The sequence below is a fragment of the Phaethon lepturus genome, unplaced genomic scaffold (genome assembly GCF_000687285.1).
Source record: "Phaethon lepturus isolate BGI_N335 unplaced genomic scaffold, ASM68728v1 scaffold17912, whole genome shotgun sequence".
Lineage (NCBI taxonomy): Eukaryota > Metazoa > Chordata > Aves > Phaethontiformes > Phaethontidae > Phaethon > Phaethon lepturus.
Window position 1 is genome coordinate 39,277 of NW_010522807.1, and position 26,777 is coordinate 66,053.

At 44.0% G+C, this 26,777-nt stretch overlaps 1 protein-coding gene across 2 annotated transcripts in view; it reads right to left on the minus strand.

Moving 5' to 3' along the window:
- Window positions 1–1,816, minus strand: part of RASGEF1C (RasGEF domain family, member 1C) — a 28,186-nt gene extending 26,370 nt beyond the window's left edge. Inside the window, exons 1-2 of one of the 2 annotated variants that reach the window (XM_010281943.1) lie at window positions 1,640–1,816; window positions 830–850 (exon numbers count right to left, since the gene is read on the minus strand). In XM_010281943.1, the coding sequence (XP_010280245.1) occupies window positions 830–850; window positions 1,640–1,816 (198 nt within the window). Of the gene's footprint in view, window positions 1–829; window positions 851–1,574 lie in introns of both variants that reach the window. The other variant, XM_010281942.1, reaches the window with a different exon arrangement.
- Window positions 1,817–26,777: the final 24,961 nt, after the last annotated feature.

Here is a 26,777-nt window from a genome sequence, read left to right on the forward strand (position 1 = left end):
ATAGGCTTTCTGCGGGAGAGAGAAAAGCAAACCTGCTGTAAGCAGACACCCAGTGGGTAATATTAGCCATAAAAACCCCAAACTCCACAGTTTTTGCATTTCCACTGGGACAGACCTTTGTCTAAAACACATAAGGATTCCTGACCCTGAAAACGGAACTGGTTACAGTGGACGCAGGAGGCAGTGGCATCTCCTTCCTCCACAGCACCCAATTCCAGCCTTTGGTTGGCCAAACCCTGTGCAAACATCCAGCGAAGACAATGTGTACGTCGCTCTACAGGAGCAAGCCCAGGTATAGGAAACAGCACAACTGGGGGGCACCGAGGCCAGTGAAAGCTAAATGTGTAGACACTCATGTACCTCTGTGTTGTACTGGGTTATGAGCTGCAGACACCCCAAGATTAGTCACGACTTACTATCACCCTGCAGGTCTCACCCAGCCTGTTTTAAGGAATATTTCATTTATTCTACTAACTCCCGAAAATTCATTTCTATCAGCCAAGTCATCACGTGCAGTCCCACATCTGTGTGAAGCAGGCCTGTTGGATAAATCCTTGGATTATGTAAGGTATTCCAGCAGTGAATTTAAAATATATGCATGAATCCTCAGTTGTTTGCAACCTAACCCCTCCCGGTGCCTGAATTATCTTCTTTCCCCACACCTAGCCATGCTCCTGAGCAGCAGGTATAGTATTACATATCACATGTTGCTTAATGAAAATCTCACAGCCTAATCTGTCCATTATCTATTTTTATTGCCTGTCTGTTCTTTTTTTTTTATATGCTTCTTTATTACTTATTTTTAGCTGATCAGAAACTAAGCTGCGGGAAATTTAAAACATGCTGTCTGCTCTGCATTGATAACTTTCGTAGTCTTCTGAACTGCCCAGAAGTCAATGCTACTCTACTACACTCAAGTGCTTTGAAATACAAGCCTTTCCATGGAGATATATTAGCCCTTAAAAGTCTTCCAGTCAAACTTCATCAAATTCCACCGAGGATGTGCAAAATCCAGTGAAGTCAATGGCTTGCAGGATCATAAACCTGCTTCTAGTTTAGATCCTCACACTGTTGGTGAAGAAACACTGAATAGTCACTGATGGAGCAAGGATTAGGATCTGCACTGTGCTGTTCAGTGACTGCAGAGTTGGTGTGAATATAATCCTAGGTAAAGTATGAACCCATCAGGAGGATTGTCTCTGTTGTCACTGAGGAAATGCTTTGTACATGCAGACAAACCTGGATGACTTCAGCAGCTGCTGAAATTCAGCTAATTTAATGCCAGTTCAGACTGGGAGTTTTTTGCTTCAGTCTTCATCAAAACCTCTCTGGGATGCACTGCTATTTTTGAAGTGCTCCAACTGCTATATCACTAATTCATCTCCACCACAGCTTCCCCCCCTCCAACCCGTTCTCTTATTTAAAGGCAGTATCAACTTTGGGATCTGCTTTTTCATGGGAACAATTATAGAGCAGTGAAACAGCATTTAAAGCAATGCATCAATTTACCAAACTTGAATTGTATGCATCTTTTAAATTGGCCCTCTTTAATTCAAAATCTAACACATTTGCACTTCTGCATAAAGTGTTGCCCCAACTCATCAAAATTAAACTGTTTATTATATTGTGAATTGCTTACTTCAGGGTAGTAATCAGTGGTAGGTATCAGATGCTGGATTAGAGCGTCCAGAGATGCTGAGGTAAGGTTTCCATCCTGGAAGATTAGGCCTCCTTGTTCATCTTCTTTTGAAGTATGTAGATGAGGGCTGAAGCCACATGGGGTAAACATACTGGTAGAACTCAGCGTTTGGGGCATGCCTTCCTACAACGGACAGAAACTCACATCAGGGACAAGATTCATCAGATTCACAGCCACATCTGTCTTCTGGTTGAATAGAAAAACACAAGCCACTAATGAGAGCTTCCTGTTCACAAAATTAACCTGATCCCTTCATTTATAACCTCTTTTATCGTTGTCATTAGCAGACCATGCCGGCGACATGAATTACACAGGAAAATGGGACATTTTGATTTATGCTTTTGGGCCAGAAAGGGACAGCAGCTGCTTTGGGCTCACACTCCAATTGAGAGCTCTGTGGTGATCCCCTTTTTGCTACCAGCCTTGGTCAGTCCCATGTAGGAGAGGCGAGATACTTGGGATTTGAATTCAGCAGGTTCCTGAGCAGAACAGAGCTGTTCGTTTGAACCTCTGTCCCGCTGAGAATGAAGCAGGGAGAATTTAGGGTGAGAGAGGGAGAGGAAAGGGGTGCGACCTAAGTCTGGCTCAGGATGGACCTTGAGAAATGCTCTGTGGCTCCCACAGGACAGGAGAGGCGTCAGAGTGAGCGAGGGGGTAGAAGCAGGAGCAGAAGTCAACTGGAGGAGGATGGAAAAAATGAAGGGAGTCGGAGGGAATGGAGAACGTGGGAGCTGAAGAAGAGATTAAAGAGCAAGGAAAAGAGAAATGAGGAAAAGGGAGAAGGCAGACACCTGCACTATTTTTGGAGCCTGAAGTTAGTCAGTCCCAGATCTATACTTAGGCACTAAATAAATGTTTCAGCAAGATCCTGAGCACTCATCGGCTTCACTAGAGATGCAGAGTCCTCAGCACCTTCCAAAAGGAGGCCAGACAAACTTGGAGCGTGTAACCCAGTTTCAAGCTCCCTGTATTTCAGTTCTCTGGGCTCTCTGGGTTGCGTTTAGGCTCCATCTCAATTTTGTGTCTTACAATCAGCTTTTAACATTTCTTCTGTTGAGCAAAGTTGTTTTGTTCCTGAGTTGGTGCAGGAGGACAACAGATTTTGCCCTGAGAGCTTTAAAGCATCTCCAGCTGCCTCCAAAATACCCCCCTAGAAGCTGCTCCACTCTCAACAAGAGGCAGTGTCATAGGATGTAGAGTAGGAAAAGGGGGACAGAGTATGCTCACCCCCAGGTCAGCAAATACATCATCCAGAGCAAGGGACCCTTCTGTGACCTGACAATTTGCTTCTAAATTTGATTTTACTTGGTGCAAGGGAGGATGGGAAAGAGATGAAGGCAGAAAAGAGTCCCAGAGCCAACCTATACTTCCTCGAGCAGCTACAAAACATCTCCCAGGACTCTAACTCTCCCTCCTGAGTATAACCTCTGTCTGCTGGAAGAGCAAGATCTGCACCCTGCGGCCCGCTGAGCTGGCACCGACCTCCCACGTAGGAAGGCACAGGGCCACATGCTGACACCGCCTGCCTGCCATTACACCTCGGCCTGCTGGTGCTCAGCCACAAGCAGTCAGCAGATATGCCTGATTTTAAAATATATTTCCCTGCCCTTTTCTGTATCCCGTTCCATCTGCTTTTCTGCCTCTTCACCATCCCATACAACTTCAAAAGCTGCCCCATGGATTTGGCTTCAAAATTTGAGTTTGCGTTTCTCCCTCACATCTATCGGTAGATGTGCTGTGACCCGGACAGTCAGCTAGCTTTAGTTCCACACACAGTATGTTCTATTTTCTCCTGCAAGAGCACCTCTCTGCCTGGCACAACCCACCTACTCCCCCAAGCTCAGGCTGCTGCAACTTGCCAACGCTGAGCAACCTTGGGCCGCCGAGGGTAGTGTGCCTGCAAGCCAGGCAGGGTGTGAAGCCCTGGGAGAGGCTGGGAGCTGAGTCCCAGCACTCGTGGGAGATCAGGCTTTACAAGCAAAACTTGGGTGACTTCATCCTTCAAAGAAGGAACCGTTCCCCGGGAGCCAGAGGTTCGGTTACTGCATCTTATCTCCTTCTGGGAAGCTTGCAGAGGCTGCCCCCAGGATTTGCAATCAAACAAAAAGGAACCAAGATGTCAAACTCAACAAATTCCTGCCTTGATTTAAAAACAAAACATACGTCAGGGATTTTAGTTTAGTTTAAAGACCAGAATATCTGAATGTCATTCCAGCCAGAATAGAAGTTGAAGTATCTAGTTTTAATGAATGTGCAGATGTGCCTGTTAATAAGGCTCCCAGAGCAAGTAATTGCTGCTTTTTGTACACAGCTCAGACTCTGCGTAGTAAATGAGAGAGACTGCCAAATCCCATTTGTTACTTCTAACACGCTCGATGTTACGTCTTGTTTCTATGGCAATAATCCCAAGAAGGACTGCATGTCCGTATAGCTCAAGAAATAAATCTGATGGGCATATAGCTGTCTAGGTGAAGAAAAGAAAAAGTTAAAGCAGCTGTGAACTTACAGGAAATATCCTGGCTTCAGCATAAAACAGAACTCAAAGTAATAATTTATTCAGTGCAATCCCTCACTGTCAACGTCATTTTTATTATCAAACAGAAACGTATCTAAACAGGATATTGCCTGAACTTTTGCATCTCATTACATGAGAAATCTTGCTGGAATACATACACTTCTTAAGAAAAAGTTACAATTAAAAAAAAAAAAAAGAATAAAACCAGCTGTACAACTGTCACTGAGACATCCATCTTGGCTATTGTTAGGAAATCAAATTTGACTTTTTATTATGAAGTTCCTGGTCTAATCTCAAGTTTTTTGGGCAAGGCCTGTGTCGTCTCTGAGCTGGTGCCTGATTGCCACCTTACTTGTCACTGAAGAAGACCTGAAGGTTTTAACTTCGTGCCTTTTTGCTCCCTGTTGACTGATACTGTTAACGTTCACAGCAGGATGAAGGCCAACTGCACAGAGATTAAAAACCTCTTGTGCTACTAAGCTTGATAATAACTAACATAAGTATTTGGCAGACAGGGATTTAGGACAGGGACTTCACTGCTCGCAACACCTCATTTCTTTTTCTGTTCATACAGTTTCCAAAATACTTTTTTCAAAAGCACTAAATAGAAATAAATCTTGCTTTGAAATAGCCCAAATATGTGAATGCCTGCAGTAGGCAGAAGATGAGGTTCTGCTGTCAATCACTTGCAGAATACAGAAACAACAAGGGAAGCACTGAGAGGAAAACAAACAAGTAAACAACCTCAAGGAGATTTTTTTTATTGTACTGATGGTGGTTTGGATGATGGAAAAGGTAGGTGGTGTAGACAGAGCCAGACCCTTCTCAGAAGAGCACAATGACAGGATGAGAGGCAACACCCCCAGGCTGCAGAAGGGAAATTCCAGTTGGGCGTAAAAGAAAATCCTCCCCTGAGCACCTTGTGAAATTGGAAGAGGAACCTGGAAGGGATGTTCAATTTCCACCCTGGAAGATTTTCAAAACTTAACTAGACAAGCACCTGAGAAACCCGATCAAACTTTGAAGTTAGCCCTGCTTCGAGCAGGAGCTTGGACTAACAACCATAAGAGGTCCCTTCTGATTAACTTTTCTGTGATTTCAACACAACTCTTTCTCCAACTGTTGCAGTATTGCCCTATTTCTGGGCTTTTTAATGTAAACCATGGCAAGTGAAAAACAAGTCCAGGTCATTAGATATTTGTAAAGAAGTCCATGTTGGGCATAAAGCCTTTTTTCTACTTTTCCTGGGAACAACAGCTCGCATGTCGTAAAAATGGCCCAAAACCTGACTTTCAAGACCACTCGGACCTAACCTGAAGTCACTGAGATTTAAGCATATGAAAATTCATCAGATAAGCGCTTCCCTGACCTTTAGTCCAATTCAACATACTATGTTTTGCCATTCCTGTCATTTCAGAAGGAAATCAGATGCCAATTTCAACCAAAATTTGCAGGATGATGCAGAGATCTCAAAAGCATCTGAGTTCCTCCACATGCCATAAAGCTGAGCAGCTAGGTAGAAGAGAAAGACCCAAATTAGTAACCTGGGCAGAGAGCAGCAATGTGAGCTGACCTGTCGCTGGATTCAAGAGGACTTGTATGGAGGTGAGAGACCTTATGAATACATCAGTTGAACAGCATCCACCAACTTTTCTAATAAGTACAGGGAAACCTAAGCATGCAAGAAAAAGACAAACTGCCAAGTTTCACAACTTCTGCTGCTTTTATGCATACTTACTATGACCTGGAAATTTCCAGCAGTAAATGTACCAGAAGGCTGGTGCCCTGACTTTAGAAAGAGATAGTGCTATGCACTGGTCCTAAAACCAGACTTAATGCTTGTGGGTTCAGAGGGAGCAGAGATGCTTTGCTAACAGCACACAGACTCTGGTGTCAGTGACAAGGGTAAAATATAATGTGTGCCTTGTAGGTCTGCTTTGATAAATGGTGCTCTGGAGGGAGCGCTGCTGGTGGAGGGATCTTAGTGAAGGGCAGACTTCCACACCCTGCCATGCAAAATGACTGATGATACAGGTGTCTGCACACATACAGCATTTAAAGTACCTCTGTGCTCTAAAGGACTGAGACCTGGAAATGAGAAAACGTCTCTGAACTGGCTTTAAAAGAGAAAAAGGAAAGAAATGCAAGGGAAGGGAGACTTGCTAGGACCACTCTCCATTACACAGGACCTCCCGTGCAGGAGAAGGCAGCACATGTAGCTCCTCCTTTGCCTATAGAAAAACAAGGTTATAAAGTGGAAAAAAGCAGCTTGGACTCTGCACTGACATCTGCACAAAAGCGGCATAAAGCATTTTGCATTTATTTTACCAAAATGTTAAGACCATTGACAGTGGCACACTGCAATTAATAATCCCAGCTCTATGCAAGTGATGAGCAAGAAGGCACATGAAAGGTCCCTCCTCACATGTTGTGGCACTCTGCAATAAGGTGTCCTGGTGATCCTCTTTTCCCAGGTACAAGGACCATGGTGTCACACTGGATCATAGTGGGCTCCTCAGTGTTCTACCCGACGTTGGGGTTGTTTGTTCAGCCAAGGATTCTCTAGGAAATGCAACAGCTCAAGCAACAGCTTGTTAAACTGTGGCTTCTTTTGGATGATAAAGTCAGGTTTGCTGGAAGTGAGCCCATTGCCCATGCAGAGGAAATGCACTTCTGGGTGTTATGGTAGTAACTAGAACAGGGAATCTTCTCCTGTATTTATTTCTACCTCTACTCTGTTTTGCTGTTCTTCTGTTTCATCATTCATCATTCTTATTACAAAGTGCGTTTTCTTTATATTCTTTTAATATATTTCATATGTTCATAAGACTGGAAAAGAAATAAAAAAATAACAGCAATACACTGCTTTTTAATTTTCTCCACTGGCCAGGACAGCTTGGTATTCCAACAGTGACGAAAATAGGCAATCCATATACACTTCTCACTATAAATTGTGCTGCCTACACAAAAATATTTAAGGATTTGATTCACTGAGACAAAACATGGAACCAAATGATCACCAATGCCTGGGAGAAAAGGCACCCACAAACTCTGCACCTATCTACATCCACAAGTGCCTCTGGAAAACCAGCGCCCAAACGTGGAAAATCGAGTAGAGCATGGCTTAAAGAAAGGACTGCCTAACCACGCATGTAACACAGGCCCATCAATCTCCAGCAAGAGAAGTTCAATGTGCTAGAGGATGGCTAACAGGCTGCCAGCTCTGCCCTCCTGGTGCCAGCCAGGTGACTTGCAGCAGAGCCACAAAGGTAAATACCCCACCAGCATTCCCCAGCTCCACTGCCTGCTGTTACAAATGTCCCCATGGCAAGTACAGTTAATGCATACGTGGACACAAAATGTTCAGGAAACATTTAATGTGTTTTTCAGTGGCTTTGATGTGCTAAGTGTTTTATCCTTTTATCAAAAACTTAATCACACTGTTTACTTTTGATCTTCATTTCATCTCCGCCTTCCATCTGCTCTGTCTCTCTCAAGGGGAAACAAGAGCTGGCACCATGTGACGAATGGAGCGGGGCTGCAGACTTATCTTCCCACCCACTTAACTTTCAGATTAACAAAATAAATAAAACCCTTCCCACTTCAGGGATGAAAGGCACAAGCTTTTGACAATCTCCCACCAGAATTACAGGAGCTAGAGAGGATGGTAAGGGATGGTGTGGAGATTGAGGTGTCCATCTATGAGGGAAGCTCCAGTTACACTTGCTATCCTGACCGTGACAGTGGGCTCCTCCTTGCAAGACCTCAGGACATGCCAGTCAGTGCTCAGTGAGCATGAGCAGGGGATAAATCAAGGGTACGGGAGACTCAAGGTCAAGTGCAATTTGGCAAGGGACAGACTTTAACAAATATCCCTAATCTAGAGTGAGTTGGACAGGTTCTTACTCCCATCTGGGAACAGAGGTGGGAGACATCTCCCATCCCATCCTGTCTCAATCCTGCATAAGTCTTTATTGATCCAACTTTCACCAAAACCAGAGAGTTCAAGGAAGTGAAGATGGTTCACAATAAAACATTTTGGAAAAATATCTTTTTGGAGAATTCTTGGCCAGCTTTAGTAACCAAGCCTATTATCCAACCATTGCTAATATCTCTATGTGACATTGGAAGAGCTTTGCTGAAGGATTTGCTCTGCTCCAAAAGCATTAAGAACTAAGCGATGGAAAAGCAGGAAAAGAGAAAGAATCACAAGTAACCAGCATCTTCAGCATGGATGTTGGCCCAAATGGTCTAATGGCTTGCACAGGGCTGCAGTTCAGAGCAGACATACAGATCTCTTCTCCTGCAATGTTTAGTTGCAATACCACCAAAACCAAGGCCCTGTTTGTTCTAATTCACATACAGATGAATCCTGCGGCAAACTAAAGTCACTACTGTGATCAACAAATGGTAAGATAGGAAACTGGAATCAAAGGTGATCTACTTAATGCCACAGATGGGAGAAGAACCAGCTCCCAGTCCTATTCATTGGGCTTTGGGGTCCAAGCTATAACCAGAGTAACCATCTACATAGCTTGGAAAACAGTTTGACTCCTAAATAGAGACTCAAGTAGGTAATGACTGAAGGAACAGAAACAATGGCACTGTGGAGCAGGCTGCACAGTGAAGGAGAGTTTTGAACCCTCCCCATTGACAAATTCCCAGACAGCCTGAACACAAACTAGAGCCAGAAGGATTTAGCTCTTGTAGATGCATTATTTGACACTTTTATCAATGATGCTTATCATCTCTGCCACATGATCCTTGCAGGTCAGGATACAGCGTGAGTCCTTCAGCCATTCCCCATAAAGCACGTGCCTTCTGCCCCATCCTCAGGGGAACAAACCCTGCTCTTGCTCTCAGCCAGGACAGCACGAGACACAGTCTGGTCTCATCTGCTTTGGTACCTGTCCACCACTATCCTACAAGCCCTAAATACCAGTGGGCTCAGCAGAAACTTCGGTAACAGATGCTCATTTTTCTTCACATTCCTTTCAGCAATTTTCCAGCTATTCTTCTTTGCAAAGAAAAAAAAAAAACTTCAGAAGATAATCATAATGCGATAAAATTCAGATGTTTCTCTATTTGCTTTGTAGGGAGGGAAGCAGAGGAAAGAGGAGAGCAAGAATTCTAATGTTTCAGAAAACAAAAGGAGAACCACTGCGAAGTAATTTCTTCCAGTTCTCAAGGCCGTGGTTACAAACATTTTTTTCAGCAAGAGTACCTGGCATTACCAAACTCGTAATGTATTTTATGCTATTGTAATTAGGAAACTGGTAGCAGATGTAACTTTCTTTTCACCTTTTCAACAGGCCATAAACCATTCAATTTACAGTCCATGAAGTTGTGAGATTGCAGAAAATGCAACCTGTCAATCCCAATACTGTTGGAAATGGTTAAATGAGCAATATAATGAAGGTACACAACTTAGAAACACAAAAGAATCACAGGGGAAGAGAACTGCAGGATGGGAAAGGTGGGGAAAAAAACCACTTAACTGCAGTATTCTCCAACTCAGTAACAATGATTACATCTTGATGCAGGCTGGGTCCTTCCTCTTTCCTACCCATTCCTTGCAGCAGCTGAGGCACTTTACTGAGATTCTCATGAATAAGATTGCAAGAGCAGCAAGTGAATTTAAAGGTTTGGGGTATCTAATCAGAATTAGATGACAATTCTGTATCCTTTGATCCCACCTGGTTCTCATCTCTTACTCATGTCTCCTCCCAAATCACTTCCCTAAAGAATTCTCCCCCACAGTCCTCTCACATGGAGACTCCTTTGGGTGTTGCAGATCAGAAGGGGGAAGAAAACTCCTGCTGGATCCAAACCGGCTACCATAAAAAGCAACCTTAAGTACGGGAAAGGAGATCAGAGCAGCAAGGAGTGAGAGCACGGCTCTGCAATGAGCGCCCCGGAGCCCAGGAGGGATGGGGGCTAGGAGCCTCAGGGTGCCTGGAAAACTTTTTACTGTGTAAAATGCCTTTTGCGGGTGACAAAATTCCACTATACACTTGGTTTAGCCCAAACTGAAGTGCTTCAAACTATCCTGGGATTTGCTGGAGCCTGAAGCTTGGATGAGTGCTGCTGCCCATCCCCATTCCTGGGGAGAAGGAGCCCAGTATGGCGAAGCCCCAGCACAAGGTGGGGAGTGGGATGCGTCAGGGAGCTCCAACTTGGGGAGAACAGGCTACGAGAGCAACTGAGCTGCAGCTCCCATGGTGTGCTGGGGATGCACCTGAAGCACAAACCCTCTTCATGCAGTTTTTCAAGGAAAAACTCAAACCAAAGTTACCTCTGCCATAAAAAGCAGCTACAAACTCACACACTGAGCAATTCTTGATGGGCTTCCAACTTGCCCATGAAAAAGTGTTCTAATCCAAAAGAGTAATTCCAAAAATTCAGTCCAGAAACTGGGCCCAGCACCTCCAAACCAGCATTTACATCATCCCAGGAGCAACCTGAACACACAGAGAAGCTCTCAGTCTCCATCCTCTCCCTGCTAGCACTTGGGCAACTCTTGGAGCAAAGGCTACTGCTCATGGCAGGCACAAAAACAATCCCAGCTTCTTCCTTTCCAGTAAACATCCAAACCAGAAGGGCCCAGTGTGAACAGTGGCTGCAGCGTACACTCCCCTAAAGACATTGCACTGTGACAGGAAAAAGATTCGACTCAAACCCCACAGAAATTACTGGGCTTTGCATCTCAACATATATACTCCAGGCTAGAACAAGAGCTTTTATTCTCTGAGGTAGGCACATAGCTGCATTCACAGCCAGCCAACGGGAGAGGCATGCGTTTGTCTACCAGCTGAATTTTTTCCACTGTGTCAGTAAGAATGATCACAGCTACTCTTGTACTAGAGGTTTATGAGAAATACCTTGCAGTCAAAATACTACAGTGAAAAAAACAACTATGCTAACCAATTACCTTGAAATCTGACGGACATGCCTCAGAAGGAGGACCAGTTTGTAGGTAAGGAGGCATTAAATCAATTACCAGCATGATGCAAGCAAGAACAAGGTCACCTTGCTGAAGCAATATTTCTGTTTATGCTCATGTCTGAGTATTTTGTTCAATAGAGAAAAATGAAAACCTGATTATCATGAATTTGGTAGACTGGTCTGAAGCAGAATGTAAACCAGAAACGAAAAGATTTATGGCCAATTAAATTGAACTCCAATCAAAATCCCATTCAGGCAACAGTTCCCTGGGGGCCTCAATTTGTTAGTGACACATTTTTTTAATAACTTTCTTTTTCATGTAACATCAGCAATAATAAAAGCCGTTCAATAACAAGCAGAGCTGTGAACACGTTATTTATCTTAAAATGCCATCATTGCCCAGAATCAGAAAGCATTGAAAGGACTCACCATAATTGTGGAGGAACAACCCCATGTAAAACTGCAACGGGTGTCAAGCTTTTTTTCTTAGTCTGAGAACAATTTCTCTTTTCATTAATCTGGTTCAAGTCTGAAGTATTTCTTCTGAGTAAGAGTGAGTTGGCCCTGACCCCGGCATGAGACTGAACGCAGCCTCTGATGTCTCAGATGCTTTCCCAATATTGCATGTGCATGTGAAGGACAGGGCCCGTGGCATATCTGTGCCTCATCATCATCACCAGATTTTTAGTAGTATTAGAAGGCGAACGCCTACCAATATATTCCAGATGCCCTTGACAGTATTCAAATGTATGCTAAAAGCAGCAGTCTGGATTTCTCTGACTTTAGGCTAGGAAATCTATTTTCTGCTCTAATGTGCTTCTCTCCCCTTATGCCTCCCCCTTCCTCCCGAGTTCCTGGTGAAACCCTTAGACAATATAAAAACTATTCTGGTGTATAGGTCGGGGGTTTTTTGTGGTTTTTTTTGTTGCTGTTGTTGGTTTTTGGGGTTTTTTTTGTTTTTGTTTTTGTTTTAGAAAAATGTATCCTTTTTCATTTCTTAAGGAAAAAAGGGATTTCCTTTTCTTTAAGGACAGAAAAAGGATAAATAGAACATAAATGGAACAAGGAAAATGAGAGTGCTTACAGTGGAAATGAATTACTGCACCTTTTGTTAAACACAGAACTGCAAAATTTGCCGTAAGTGAAGTCAGGGCTCAACCAGGCGTGGACAGAGAGGGAAATCCCGGAACAAAACCATGCAGGCAGCGTTCCCAGAAACCACTGACATCAACAGGAGCCTTTTGGATCAGTTCAGTCATCGCTGATGGACACCACTGCGACTGCCTGGAAATCAGTCAACGCTTGGATTTTCTTGCTTAGGCAGCAACAGGAAGAGGAGAGGAAGTTATTTAAGGATAACTAACAGTTGTCAGTCTGAAGGGCTGTGCAGTTTTGTAGGGCAGTCTGGACTGTGGCATCAAACACACTTATAAACGAGAAAGCTACTGTGGGAATTTTATTTAATATCTAAATACATGGGCATGACATCACAACTGTCTTCAGACCTCAGCAGCCACCTCCTCTCAGGAACAGCTTCTTCCAGGCCAAACCTGGAGGAATCAGAGCAGCTTAAAAGCAGCATGGCAGAGTCTGGCCCCTGCGACACCGACAGCTTTGCATGAGCAAGGACGCCTCTCCCCATCTAAATGAATGCTGTCTCCACTGCGTGCTGTCAGAATTACAATGGAAAGCCCGTAAATAAAACAAAAAAGCAGACCTTGGTCCTCCTCTCATGACATCTTAGTGAGAACAAGCCCTGACAGGAATAAAAAAAAAAACCTCCCACACTAAGCAAAGCATTTCTGCTATTTATGCAGAAGGAAGAAGGAAAGCTGTATATCAAACAAATAATTACAAGAGCAGCTTTATCAGTCCCTGCTGATTACTCTTAGCTCGGTTTGATGATTCTGCCAGTGCTCCGCAGGTTGTTCAGAGGTGCATGTCACAACATTTCACTCACAGTTCTTTCATTCATTAGCACCTACTGCTACCTGTCTCTTAGTCAAAAATCTTGGCATACATTTAGAAATTGGTCTCCTGAAGTCTGTCAGGGAGGTTTAAAAACCTATAAATCATATTTTCATATATACACATACATCCTCAGACAGATTCCATGTGAATATGAATGCATAATGACGTATTTTGGCCATTACATATATATATGCGCAGTTATATAGTCTCACACACATTTTTATATAAGTGCACCCTCCCTCCCCAATATGTGAATACAGCAATTCAAGTAACTCGCTTATCACTGCTCCAGTTTGGGTGGGACAACATTCCATCTGACTTTTTTCTTCACAAATTCGCTAAAATATTAAATGGAAGAGGGTCTAATCTTTACCTCAGAAAACGTCAATGCCTTCTGAAGAGCAGCATAAGCTCTGTCAACAATGTCAATTTATCACCACTGTTAATTACACTGTATTTGAGCAATGCTCAGCCACCAGATTAGCACAAATGTCTCTTAGATTTTTGCTCCTAATTGCCACAGTCTGCAGGCATCCCTGAGATTTATGTCCAACTGCAAGGCACCCTTTGTGGCGAGCACCTCTGCGCTTCGGTGTGCAGTGCCCAGCCGAGGGGACAGACAACCAAGTACCCGCTATTTGGTGCTCACAGCCCCTATCTTCAATTCGCCTTCACGAACTGTGCACAGGACTGTGGACAGGAAAACTGAGAGGTCAGAGCTGAGACGGAGCAGTGACAGATCTGGCCATGCGGGCTCCCTAGGTAATTCCTCCCAAACATCCCCTCACCCCAGGCTGGAGAGGCACTGGTGATGACACTCGAACACAGGGCTCGCTCCCTTCCAGTGAAGATGGACAGAGCACAGGGGCTACACCAGTGCAGCCAGCATCAGGCTCTGGTCTTACAGATTTGGGTTATTTCATGCTAGCATCTGCAGAGCGCTCCAGACTGATGAGCGGGCTCTTGTACTCTATGGGTGGCATACGGACACGTCTCCCAAAAAGAAACAAGCTCGTGAGCTTCTGGATTTCCCCCTCTGGAGCACCATCTGCACCCGCTCCCAGTCCCACCACCCGCTACCGTGGCATGACCCGAGGAGGCTGGGCACGAGCCAGTGCTGGGGTACTTGCCAGCCCCATGCTTCTCACATGAGGCGGGAAAGCAGCAACAACATCTGTAGCTGTCCCCAAATTTAAACACATTCACCTGGAATAGTCTCAGCCCATGCAAGTTCAACCTTTGTTTGGGCAGGCAAGGAGTCTTCTGCTGACAGATTTCCTCTGGCTGCATTAAGTATTTAAAAAAAAAAAAACCCAAGAAGAGATTCTGCTGACATTTAGGATAATGCTGCAAGTCTGCAGCTGGAAAATAAATCCCTCAACTTCAGGAAGAGGAAATTTCAGCTGCAGCCCAAGTTCTGCTGCCACCTTTTCTCCAAGGCACCGCAGGTGAGGGTGCTGGGCCCATGCGGGTCCTGCCAGGGCTCCCGCACCCAGGGGAGCGCCACGCTCAGCCCCAACCACCTCCTCCCCAGCAGGCGAAGGACAGGGGGGAGTCACTGCCGAGAAGACTAATTGCTCATTAGCCAAAATTAACTCTGCGAGACATTTCTGTGATCATTGCTAAAAGGCTGTCAAAAGGGACTGCAGACATCAGTTCTTTGCTTCCTATCCAAGCACCAGCTATGTGATGCTCTGGCTTTGGGATCAGCAATCTGCTCTCAGGGAAACATGGGGATCACCGTGCCGGGCCCCTCCAGCTCACCCGCCTGCCTCTCACATTGGCCACCGTCAGATACATCACAGAAAGGGGCAAGAGTGCTGCGGAGAGCAGAAATGCAATGTTTTGCTCACTACAGCAGCCTCTTTCTGCTCTCTAGTAGTTAAGAGACTAGTTCATACCCTGAAGCACAAGATTTAATATCCATCCAAAACTTGCTGTTGTTAAGTTATTCTCAGTGCCCATATAAAATTATAACCTTCAGGAACCAGCAAGCAGAAGCCTTCCTAGAGCTATGGTAGGGAGCTCAGTGAAATACACATTGTGTTTGAGGATCTGACTTTAAATATCAGGGGATGAATTTTTTTCTTGGCATCATCCCACTGATTTTTGTGGTATAAAAACCAAGGGTGAATATGGTCCAAGATATACACAAAATGAGCTAAATTCTGAACTGCACTTGCTGACCTCATAACTCTTCAGCAGTTGAAATGTGGGTTACAAAGCCAATTTCCATAAAGGACATGTTCGGTTAACAGTGGGAGACTGTGCTGACTCGAGCTGTGTGAGCACACTACTGAGATATTTCCCACATAATCTACATTCATTCCATACTTTTTTGAAGTGCTCCTCAAAAGATGGTGTCAAGGGTGCAAATCCTATAGATCAGAAAGATATGTGACCTGTCAGAAAGCACAGAGCTTTAACTCATTATTCTGGTGCTCTAAGCCACAAACACCAGGTTTTTTTGGTTGGGTTTTTCTTCCCCCCAACCTCCAAGGCTGCAGGGTAGCAGCTTGCTTAGTGTATAGGCAGCGCAGACGGGGATGCACATGTACCCCTCTGTACCACTTGAAGAAGGACATGCTATACAGGGACACAATGAAAATCACAAGTTTTGTCTATGGATGTTCCAGGGCCCAACATAAAAAGCTATATTCATTCATTCATTTTGCATATTGCTTGAGCAACAGTGAGGTTTGTAAAGCAGCAACTACCATCGTTACAAAATTGTACTGTTTTAATAATATAACAAACTACCTGATACACAATTTGAATGTACACCAGAGTTGTTACCCTGTGGCTAAATGTCTCACCCTTACTTAATCTTCAAAGACTCTAGACCTGCAGAGACAGACACATACACACCAGGACCTTAAACACTGTAGGGGAATTTCTGGTAAAATTATGCATGTATAGATATGCAAATATGTAGGATTTGCAAAAGGAAGAGTCTAATGTCACCTGTAATCTCTCAAACCCATAGATTTATACGTGCAATTGAAGAAAACCCTTGACTTTCCACTCCAGATGGGAAATTGGATGAATCACGTGTTCAAATTAGGTCTGGCACTGCAACATAGCTGAGGCCAAATTCTAACGATCTTATTTCTGTTCAGTGGCCACAAACTCAACGTGCCTTTGAAATGACTGTGACTGTGCTTCTGTGTCACGTGGATAAGGGGAGTCACCTCTGCTCCCCAGATGCAACTGACTGCTTGTGTAAATATTTACTGCAACAAGGTTAGACATGACCTTTAAAAATTCAGTCTCTGGTATTTGCAAATTTTCTAGGAGTGCTAATACCAAAACCAGAAATGTGCAACTTGTCTTGAAATGTTTAGTCAGCTAAATAATCATTTCAGTTTGAATAATTCTAAAGGAGCTGAGCCAGCAGCCTGTTTCAAACAAAGAATATTGACAGGAATGAGTAAACACTGGTTTATGCTCAGTTTAAGGCAATAACTAGAAGAAACGTACAGTCCATTGTCAAATGGATATAAAACAAGTAGGAATATGCAATAGGAGAGAGAGGCCTCAAAGGCTATTTTACCACAACACAGAATTTAAATAGTAACAGAGATTAGTGGTCAAGACAGCAGCAGTGTGTCCAAAACTTGCATGGATGGGTTCCCAGTGCAAAAGACCCTGCATGGACCCAGTCTTCCGGAATACGACTCAGGCTGCACTCACACAAACATTTGCTGTTGCAGGAGTTTGCAGAAGGGTGGACACAGGACAGATGAAGATTTCATCATGAAATGCTTGGCTGGGATGCCCTCAGCTACAGCCACAATGGACACAGCATATGAAAATCTGATTAAGAAACAGTCTGAACTCTGGGAAGGAAAGAAACTGTGGAAATGAGGAATGTAGTGAAGCGTGCAGCATTCAATGCAACGAAGATATGGGTTTGAATGGCTGTAAACAATCCTAAGTGGACCAGAACATACAAGAATGGCAGAGTCACACAAGCTTTTGGCAAAGTTTTCAGCAGTATAGCCGAGAAGCTGGAACACCATATAGAAACAGCAATGCCCCTTCTCCTGATGCGCTTACGACACTACGCTTTAGACGTGCTGTATGGTTATTCTGTTCTTTGGGATGGCACTTTAAGATCAAGGATGCCTTCCCTGCATTTCAGATTTTCAAATGCCCATTTCAGCAGCCTCTGCTGTACTTTTAGATGGCGCTGAAATTTCACAGTCGGTATTTCCTCAGCGACACACAAAACTACCGAGAGAATCCATTTAGGAGGGAACAGGGGAGGTAACCAGCTGGAAACCCATGATGAAGGAAAGACTACTTGTTACCTCCCCAAGGGAGACAGGGGAGAGTAAAAGTTAATGGAAGGATAATCAGAAACTCTTCAGGGATATCAGTTTATAGGCCAAGAGCATATAATAACTGAGACTTGTTTGCATATCAAGAGACTCCAGGAGAAGGTGACAGCCAAATGCAGCTTATGAAAATATGGCTATCTGTAAAGCCGATAGCTTCTTTGCATGTGAAAACACAATCCTAACGTTCAACTTGGCAAGTGAAGGCTAAATAACATCAATATGTCTGTTTTGGGCAGCCTGTACAGTGAAATCGCTTCTTATGACATTTACAGTGTTTCCAGCAGACACACCTGGGACTCAGAGAAACAAGCTGGTTTTTTAGGGATTTCAAGGATCCCTGCTTAAAATATCCACAAAAATTAAATACTCAAGCTTTAAAACAACATGGTGGAATTGGGTACTTTTTAATGGTCGGTGAAGAAAAAAGAACAACTCAGAAATTACTCAAAAGAACAGGACAAGATGTAATTCAGCTTTAGACAGAGTGCCAGGTATTTAAGTTCTTCAAAGAGTTTTAGCAGATTAAACTACAGAGAAGCTGCAGTGTCCAAACGAACAGCTGCAACATCCATTTACATACTCTGCAAACACCAGAAGCAGTACATGTCTACAGCCGTGCCACCTCACCTGGAGACCTCTCCACATCTCAGCAAAGCCAAGAGTCCCTGCCAATGATGGCATGGGAGCCCTTTTGGGAAATAGGAGTTCACCTATCTCTCATTTCCTCCTGTGCTGTAATAAGGATTTTGTTCAAGTATTATCTTCTAATTAAAGATATCTGTGAAGATCACCCCCGTCCACACCAATACTGCAATTCACTTCCATTCTGCACATTTAATAATTCCCCCAGCTGGTCCCTGCAAGCACCACCACGCTTCAGCCAGATCTACGCCCCGACCTTCCTGCCAAGGCCAGCACAAAACTCTCCTTCCCTCCCTGCTCTGGACGGGTTGGCAATATCGCTACAGCCTATTAAACAGCATGAAAAGGAAGGATTACTAAAAGCCTTTCACTGGGCTAAGCAATCAAACCCAGGATTTTATTATTAGAATCAGTTTTGTCAAAAAGGAGCATATTGGCCAAGATTATCTCAGTCTGTTTTGTGATCATTTCAGTGAAATCTTTCATGTTAGCCAAATCCAGAAATGTGTGGGAAATTAAGTTATTTAGCCCATTATGCCTTTTTTACCACACTAATGACTAATGTTCTTCTTTATTGTGCAGGGCATTTTTAAGTGTGTGCCCATCTTTCATAAGTATGTAAGTGCTTTCTGGTTTATAATTTTTATTAACATAGTGGATATTTAGATGGACACCACATACTGCCTGGGGAGAAAAAAATTTCCATCTTATACATGGTACAAATCATCAACATTTTCCAGGACTGTAGTCCATTTTACCAGCCAAGTCATTTCTCAGTGGGAACTTAATTCTGAGATTCCCAAATCCTCCACTTCTAAAACATCCCTTTTCATGATACCTGGGCTCTTTATTCCGCTTCACTGCCACACCGCACACCATGAGAAGCCGGAGTCAAGAGGTTATTCCAGAGCTCAGTCCACTGTTATTCAATGCTCATTTCTACAAAAGCTCCAGGAGCTTCCAATTTCCAAACGACCCTCCCACAAGGAAAGGTTTTGTTCCAGCACCATGTCTCCATCCTGTCTAGAATCCTATGATTTTATTTCTCTCTTTCACATCTTCAAATCTTTGATAATTTTCACCTTCTCTAGGCAGTTCACTGACACTTTTGATTTGCAAGGGAGTTCAGGCAGGAGTTTTACTGGATGAGTAGTTTCACTATCCATATGCATTTCACTATCACATCAGTATTGGCTTTCTTCCAACCAGGAGACTTAGAAGAATCCTCAAGAGGTCTCTGTATTCAGACCAAGCCTTCTGCTGAGCTGTGGGCACTATCTGTAAAGTGACTCTATGAAAGTTACATCATCATATGGCAAACATGTTCTTCCTACAGTAAATTTGTTTGGCATGCAAAATCAAACCCAAGCTTTTTCAAATTGTCAGCATCTTGAGCTCAGTCTTGGAGCTAAATACCACGTTGTGTTCTTTTTACTTCATGTCTCATACACCAGCAGCAATACAAACTCGGCAATCAAACCTGAGCTGGCGTTTTTTGTGATGACTCACAGAGCTGATTAAAATACAATTGCTCTCCCAGATCTGGGCTGGCTCAAAACAGCAGCGAATGTATCAAAGAGGTGTCTCTTAATTCCCCACCCTTTGTTCAGAAAATTAAACACACACAGAGAAGAGACAGATGCAGTAATGGAGAGCGCATTTTACCCTTGTTTGTAACCGGTCCAACTCTTAACTAATGGGGCTTAATGTAGTTGTACGTTATGATTTCAGATGGGCGTCTTTACTCACGCTGAGTTATGCACTCCATGAGTAGCAGCAACAAAACCACGCACTCACCAACTGGAGCACTGAGAAATAAGGCTGGAGTGACACTCTGTAAGTTAAAATGACATTTAGTAGCATAACAGCCACATAACCTCAAGATAGAAGCTCTTAACCCATCACAGGCTGATTTCTAATGCTGTGTTTGTCACAGGTGAGATGTAGTTACGTGCTCCCCAGACAGCAGTGACACACAATAGAGAAACCTTCAGTCTCTCTGAAGGCAAAAATATTTGTTCTTGTCACCCAGCGAAAGATGGTAACCCCAGCCCAGTGTGAGTTGTAATCACACCAGCACAGCAAACCCAGGGTGAGGAAAATGAAAGCAAAGAGGCAGTGCCTACCTTTTGAACCAATTTATTTTAGGGCATGCCTTGTAGCCCTCCTCTGCAAGACACCACTGCTGTGCACTGGCAACCTCTCTAAAGCAGTCAGCAAGTATCGACCTCTCAAACGCCAGCCAGGCTCTTCTGTACGAACCTTGGATGTGACTCAGCGTGGGAATACAGCTTCAAAAGCAAGAGTTTCAGGCAGCATTCTCTTAAAAAAAAAAAAAAACAAAACCAACATACCTCCCAAATAAACAGTTCATTTCAAATCACTCTTCTTTCTTCCTTTTGTTTTTGTTTTTAATTGCACCAGGAATGAGGTTTTTTGGGCTACTATTTTAAAAGCCTAGGCCTAGGAGAAGTTCTGCCAAGTGCTAGCAAAACACAATGTAATTTTAAAATTACAGTCTGACAAACTGCTGCTTTCAGAGAATGATCATCTTCTAAATGACTGGGCAGGCTGTCTCAAATCGCTGCTTTACATGAGCTAGAGAAGAAGGTGCCGCAAGAATTTGTAGCGGTCACTGCTCTAACTCCATGCAGGCCCTTGACTTCAAAGGCATCTGGACATCACTGCATTGCTAATGAAAATCCCAGGGAATTGCTCGTGCACCGTCCCTGCTCAGCCTGAATTTGGGTACTGTGCTGAAACATCAGGAGGGTACCAAGGCAAGTCTGCTTGCACCTTCTTACAACTCCAGATGGATACCACATGGCTCCATCAAACAAACATAAATCATGACTCCCAGATATCATTAAATCCCCTTGTGTTATTTAAGACTGAGTTGGACTGAGCACTAGAGAAAAATTAGACAGAGACCGGGCACACAGGGAACAGCAGCAATCACACAAACAACTCTGATGCTCTAGACAACAATCTGGATTCAAGCTGGAGGTGAGACTGAAAAACCAGTGATGGATGATCTCCAGGTCTCACCAGAGATTGGAGAATCATCTATTTTCATTCATCCAAACCCCTCTACAGCTTTCAGACCTGTCAACAATAAAGCACTGCCCAACACGAGCAAAGTAGTTCAGGATAACCCTGCGACGTAGCTCTTCCAAATCAGTTGGAGTGATGGGCGATGGCACCTCCACTATCAAACCCACTCTGGAATCCCACTCAGCACCTCCTGAACTACAGCATGAAGGGACATGCAGGGAGGATTTGAGAAGCTGTCAAAGAGCAGAGAAGACACAGTACCACTTGCCTGTCAGTCAGCCATATGCAGGTACCAAGAGGATGCACTGCACAGGGGAGGATGACAAAAGGGCCAGAAAGCAGCTGGCCAAACTTCACAGATGTGATGCTACTCAGCAAAGAAAAGTGGCTTGGAGAAAGTTCCATCCACAATGCTGTCTTTCAGCCCAAAACAATCCTGTGCCCTGCAGTCATCCATCCTGGGTCTGGGCTGAGGGACAGCGTGTGACATGCTAGCCACGTTGCTGACAGCCCTGCTGGCAGGCAATGAACAGCTTTTTTTTGATGGATGTGAACCCACATCCTTCAGCTGACTTACCGGAGGCCATCAGACTTTGAACCTGCAGATCATGTCCCTACAGTGAAGGCCAGTGCAAACCATCCACAGTTCACCTCCCAAGGTGCAGGGCCCCAGGGAGCCAACATCAGCAGTGCAACCTGGGGCCACCGGCACCACAGCTGCTACCTCCAAACAAGGAGGGCAAGAGGGCAAAACCAAGAAAAATATGAGTTGTCTAGTAGACATTCAATCATGGCATAAGCCGATTTATCCAGGGTAAAATTCACCCCGAATTTGCTCCAGGGAGGAAGGGCAAATTCACTTTTAATAGTTTACATACTTGAAAAAAATTCAAACAACACGAAACACTGCAGTCCAAAGCAGGCATGTGTCCCTGTCTTCCAGCTTTAGCAATCTACAGAGCTCTACTTGCTGCTGGCTGTAACCTAGAGCATTAACACTATACAAGATTTATGTTTAAAGCATATTAGTGACACTTTTTAATGATGGAGGCTTTTTAGCAAACAGTAAATTCTGCAGAAACTGTGTTTGGCAGAGTTATCAATAATCCTATTAATGACAAGGTGCAATTTGCAGCAAACTGGCAGTGGAAAGATACAGGACTTATGTGAAACAAAAAGATAATACAATACTATTCCATTGACTGTGCTTTCTCTTAATTGCCTTGTTATGTACACTCGGGGCACACAATCTATCACGGATGAAATTGTTTGTTCATAAAGCAGCACGCAAGAGGTTTTTAATCCAAGATCCCTCTAGCTGCATTTCAGGATTTATTTCAGAGTTGTCTTTAATTTTTCTGTTTTGTGTAAGTTTATCCGAATATTAGCAAGCACCCCTCTGAAAAGAGACTGCTGTGCTCAACTGTGCTACTTGCATGGGATTATGTGACTGCTTACTAAGGCTTTACTCAGTAAGAATGCACAGAGAGACATGATTTGCAAAACAGACTACAGACCTTGTGTCACTCTTCCCTGTCCCCAGGTTTGCAGAAGGGCTGCTGGCTCTCAGGACAGAATCCAACTAATATTCATTTGTGCATGTCCAAGTGACCCATGTTCAACATGCCATGTTCAGTGCACGTATTATAACCAAGGCATCAAGAATTCGCTTTGCATAATTATGAAGCAACTCTACCAAACTGAATGCCATAGTTTTAATGTAACAAGCAAATTTTACCCCTAAGAATGTATCTATCCTATTAACACAGGAAAAAACACACTGGAAACTTCCAAGATTGCAGAAAAGATGCATTCGAAGCTTTAAAATTATATAAATGATTTGTTTTCTTTTCAACATTAACTCATCTTCAGGTGTCCACGTGGGAGGGCAGACAGATGGTTACTCAGCTGAGGAACTTTAGGTTGTTCTGTCTTTGTATAATGGTAACAACCAGCAGTCTGGAAGGAAGGTAGGCTTCAGACCAGGCCAAAGTCCAAATACAGGAGAAGAGACTGTGGAAACATCGTTTAAGGGAACTGCTCAGATCTAGCTTTTGTGTGGTTTTGCTTCAGCTTAAGATTCCCAAGACTCTCACAGATGGATTTGGTCACTATGCCATCAACAACTAAAAAGCCCAAGATGCACATTTTTATACCATATATAGTGCTAAGAATCTAAGCTATGCTGGGAATGAAGATGATGATGAATGAATTTATTTTATTTGTAGTTTTAATTATCGGGTAAATTCCATTTGCCACCTAGAATGTGAATGTGTTTTATTACAATAATATGCCTCCGGCATGAAGCCAAGACAGAGCTTCCAAGCAAGGGGGAGGGGGCATTAAATTGTGCTGGCTGGTGTTGAAAGCACTTGACATTTCTCCATTTCATTTCCTAGGTGCAACATAATAAATAAGCTCAATAAACTGTTGCTTACAGCCCTGGCCAATTTGAAACCCTACCTGATAGATTTATTTCAAGTATACCCTGTCCTCCAAAGCTGCTGGGAAACAACTTATCACTGTCAACCTGTTATTTCTAGACCCTATATTGTCTGTAGCATCAGCAAAACCATTTCCAGTGTTTGCTTGCAGAGCTGCTGCAAGTGACTGGAAGCTGATGGTTGCCTGCACTCATTGCTGAAGATGCAGAAGATAAGCCAAGTGACATTTAGCTGTCCTACATCACTTGCACTGCCAAAAACAGAGACCACAAAAATGTAGAAATAGATTTGGATTTTTTCAATTCATATCCCACAGTTTAGGGGAACTAGAGAATTATTTCTTGCTTAGGATAGTAACATTGGCTAATCTTTTTCTACAGCTCTACTCACAGAGCAACCAAGTTGACTTGCACCAGAATAAATCAAAGTTTTTATCTTTTTTTTTTTCTCTCTTATAAAAGCCATCAGCTTGGCATTACCTGCCTCTGGCAAACACAGAGCAAAAATCAGATGAAGGTGTTTCTCCAGGTATGTGCTTGTTAAAATACACACATGTGGCTGGCATCCTCCATGCAGATGACTGATATTAAGAGTACTGGGACTTGGACTTTCCCATCTGTGGTGAGTCTTACCTTAAAACAAACTGCAGATGAGAGTCACGGTCTACTCTATTAGTTCAGGTACACAGTAAAATTAGTGAAACCAATTCAGTCCCACTGGGATCTGACGCCTTAGCGACAAGAGGTACAATTGCTTTGTACAGCTGATGCAAGCTGGGAGCTCACACCACAAGAAGCATTTGCAGCACACACCTATCTTTGGGTTCTCCAACTCAGAAAGCTGTTGCACACCCATGCTGTTATGCGGCTCTGGCTGGTATTTCAGCTTGCAAAAATCAAACCCTACCCTGTCCATCCCTTGACAAGGCCATTTGCCACCCACCACCCTCCGCATGCCCAGAGTCCTACAGCAGTACTTCCCTCTCACACACTCAATGCAGCAGTTTGGCCTCTGATCCCAGCTGGAGCTGCGGGGCAGGGAGAGACAGTGCAAGAGATTTCCACATTATCATGGCTGTCCATGAATGCCTTCAAAGGAACACACAGATCCTATCTTCAGGAGATTAGCTGGAAGCATGCCACCTGCATAGGCAAGCTTGTTCCAGTCTTTTATCCTGTAACTTGCAGGATCTCCACACAGCCGAGAGAATTCAACACCACATTTGCCCAAGCCTCCTACACTGGGTCTGCAGGATGGTCATTTCCAGCTGCAAGAGCTATAGAGAGGATGGGGCACCACCGCCTACAACCTCTGCTATAGGACACAGAAGTGTTTATTCCAAGGTACACAACAACTACCATTGTTTTGGTTAATAAGTATTCAAATCTTGTCCTGTTTTGAGTTCCAGAATTACTTTTACCGGTTAGTTTACACAACATACATAACTACATTTCCACAAATATAGACCCCATTTCCTGTCGTGCCTTTACATTCAAATAAACAGCTCAGCAATACATAAATGCACATGTCTGAAGGACAGCAAGTCCCTGGGAGCTTTAGGTGCACCCTTACAGGAAAGAGCTTTGCCTGCAAAGCAGAGAGTAGGAGCTGCACCTGCCAAGAACAGTAAACAATTCTGTTGTCAAAAAGTACGTGTGGGTTCCTGTGTGCAGCTGTGAAGCCCAGGGGAAGCTCCATATGCTGTTAGATTTCTACTTCATGCTGTCAGGCAGAGGTTGCTTGTGCTCTTACACACTGCTGTGGATGGGGCCAGGACAATCCCTGCTCACAGCTCTGTGTGAACACAAGTGCTTTTCCAGAAGTTGGGTTTCCAGCAGCACTGCAGCCGCAGCAACCACCAGGTTGCTACCCACACCAACGCTCTCAGACGCACTTGTCAATTTTCACAAGTGTCCATGTTTGACAGACTCTGGATTCCCAGACATCCTACCAGGACAGCACTGGAGAACCAGGTACAGAGTAAAGGCACACTCTCCATAACTTCTGCAGTGGCTGAAATGCATAAGAGATCTCAGTGAAGGCAACGTAAGCTGAGCTTCACCTCCACATCCTGCTCATGCCAGCTGGAAGAGGAAGGTTAGGGCAGAGAGAGAGCAAAATCACATGGTTGCAGTTTTCTCCCAACAGCTTGAGCTCAGCGTACTGGCAGGGCTCCCTGCTGGGCTGCTGACTGGCACCCCAGCTCCTGCAAGAGCCAAACCCCCTTTGTTCCTCCCAGCCCGTGCACGCTCAGGGCGCCTGGCAAGGCCTGCCTGCAGGGTGTTTCTGTTTCCTCACTGCGGTTCATTTGCGTTTCGGTTTGCAAAGTTACAGGGTGGCAAAGAGAAAGATGGTGCAAGCTCCTCTCTCCTGGATGAAACCTCGGGTCGTGCCAACTGGTGCTGCATTATGCACATCTCAAACTGCTCCAGCTCCACATTAGCATTCTGGAGCACAGCTTCATCCTCCTGCCTCAGAGACTAGCCCCTGCTTTACATAAATCTTTAATGAAATGCTCTGCCTCAAGCACTGATGCCTACACACAAAAGGCAGAGTTGAAGGAAAACACAGTTTTACCTCCAAAAACCAGAGCAGTCCTACAGCCAGCACATGGAAATTATGCTTGCTACACCCTTCTAAGAGCCCTGGAGCACCACTAAAGAGAGGGTAGAGCATCAAGAAAAGCAAGGAGCTGGGAATAATTGTAAGTACTTTCCAGAAAGGCGAGGAGGAGAGTCATTCAACTGTGGTACATGCTAAAAGACAGCAGGATGGACCCAGTCCCGCGACACGCGTGTCTGGTTGATGCACGTGCGGGAGGCTGTAAGGCTGCACGTGCTGGATCGCTGGCATTCAACGCTCCACAGCGATGAAACAGGCTTCCCACTGACCAGGAGACTGATGTTAAAACCTCGAGATTTAAAAATACATGCGCAAGTCTATCGACTTTATATTCCCTCTGGGATTCCTAGCGCTTATGGTTAATGCTGTCAAGTGTTTCAAGTGCTTCTTTCACAAATTTAAAGGCTGTAAATGTCCATCTCCCCCTACAACATGCGCTAAGTAGAAATAAGAATAGAAATTGAGACTGTACTGTTGTGAATCAGGACCAGGAATTGTGATATTAAGATAAAACGAAGTAGCATGAAACTAAAGATAAAATT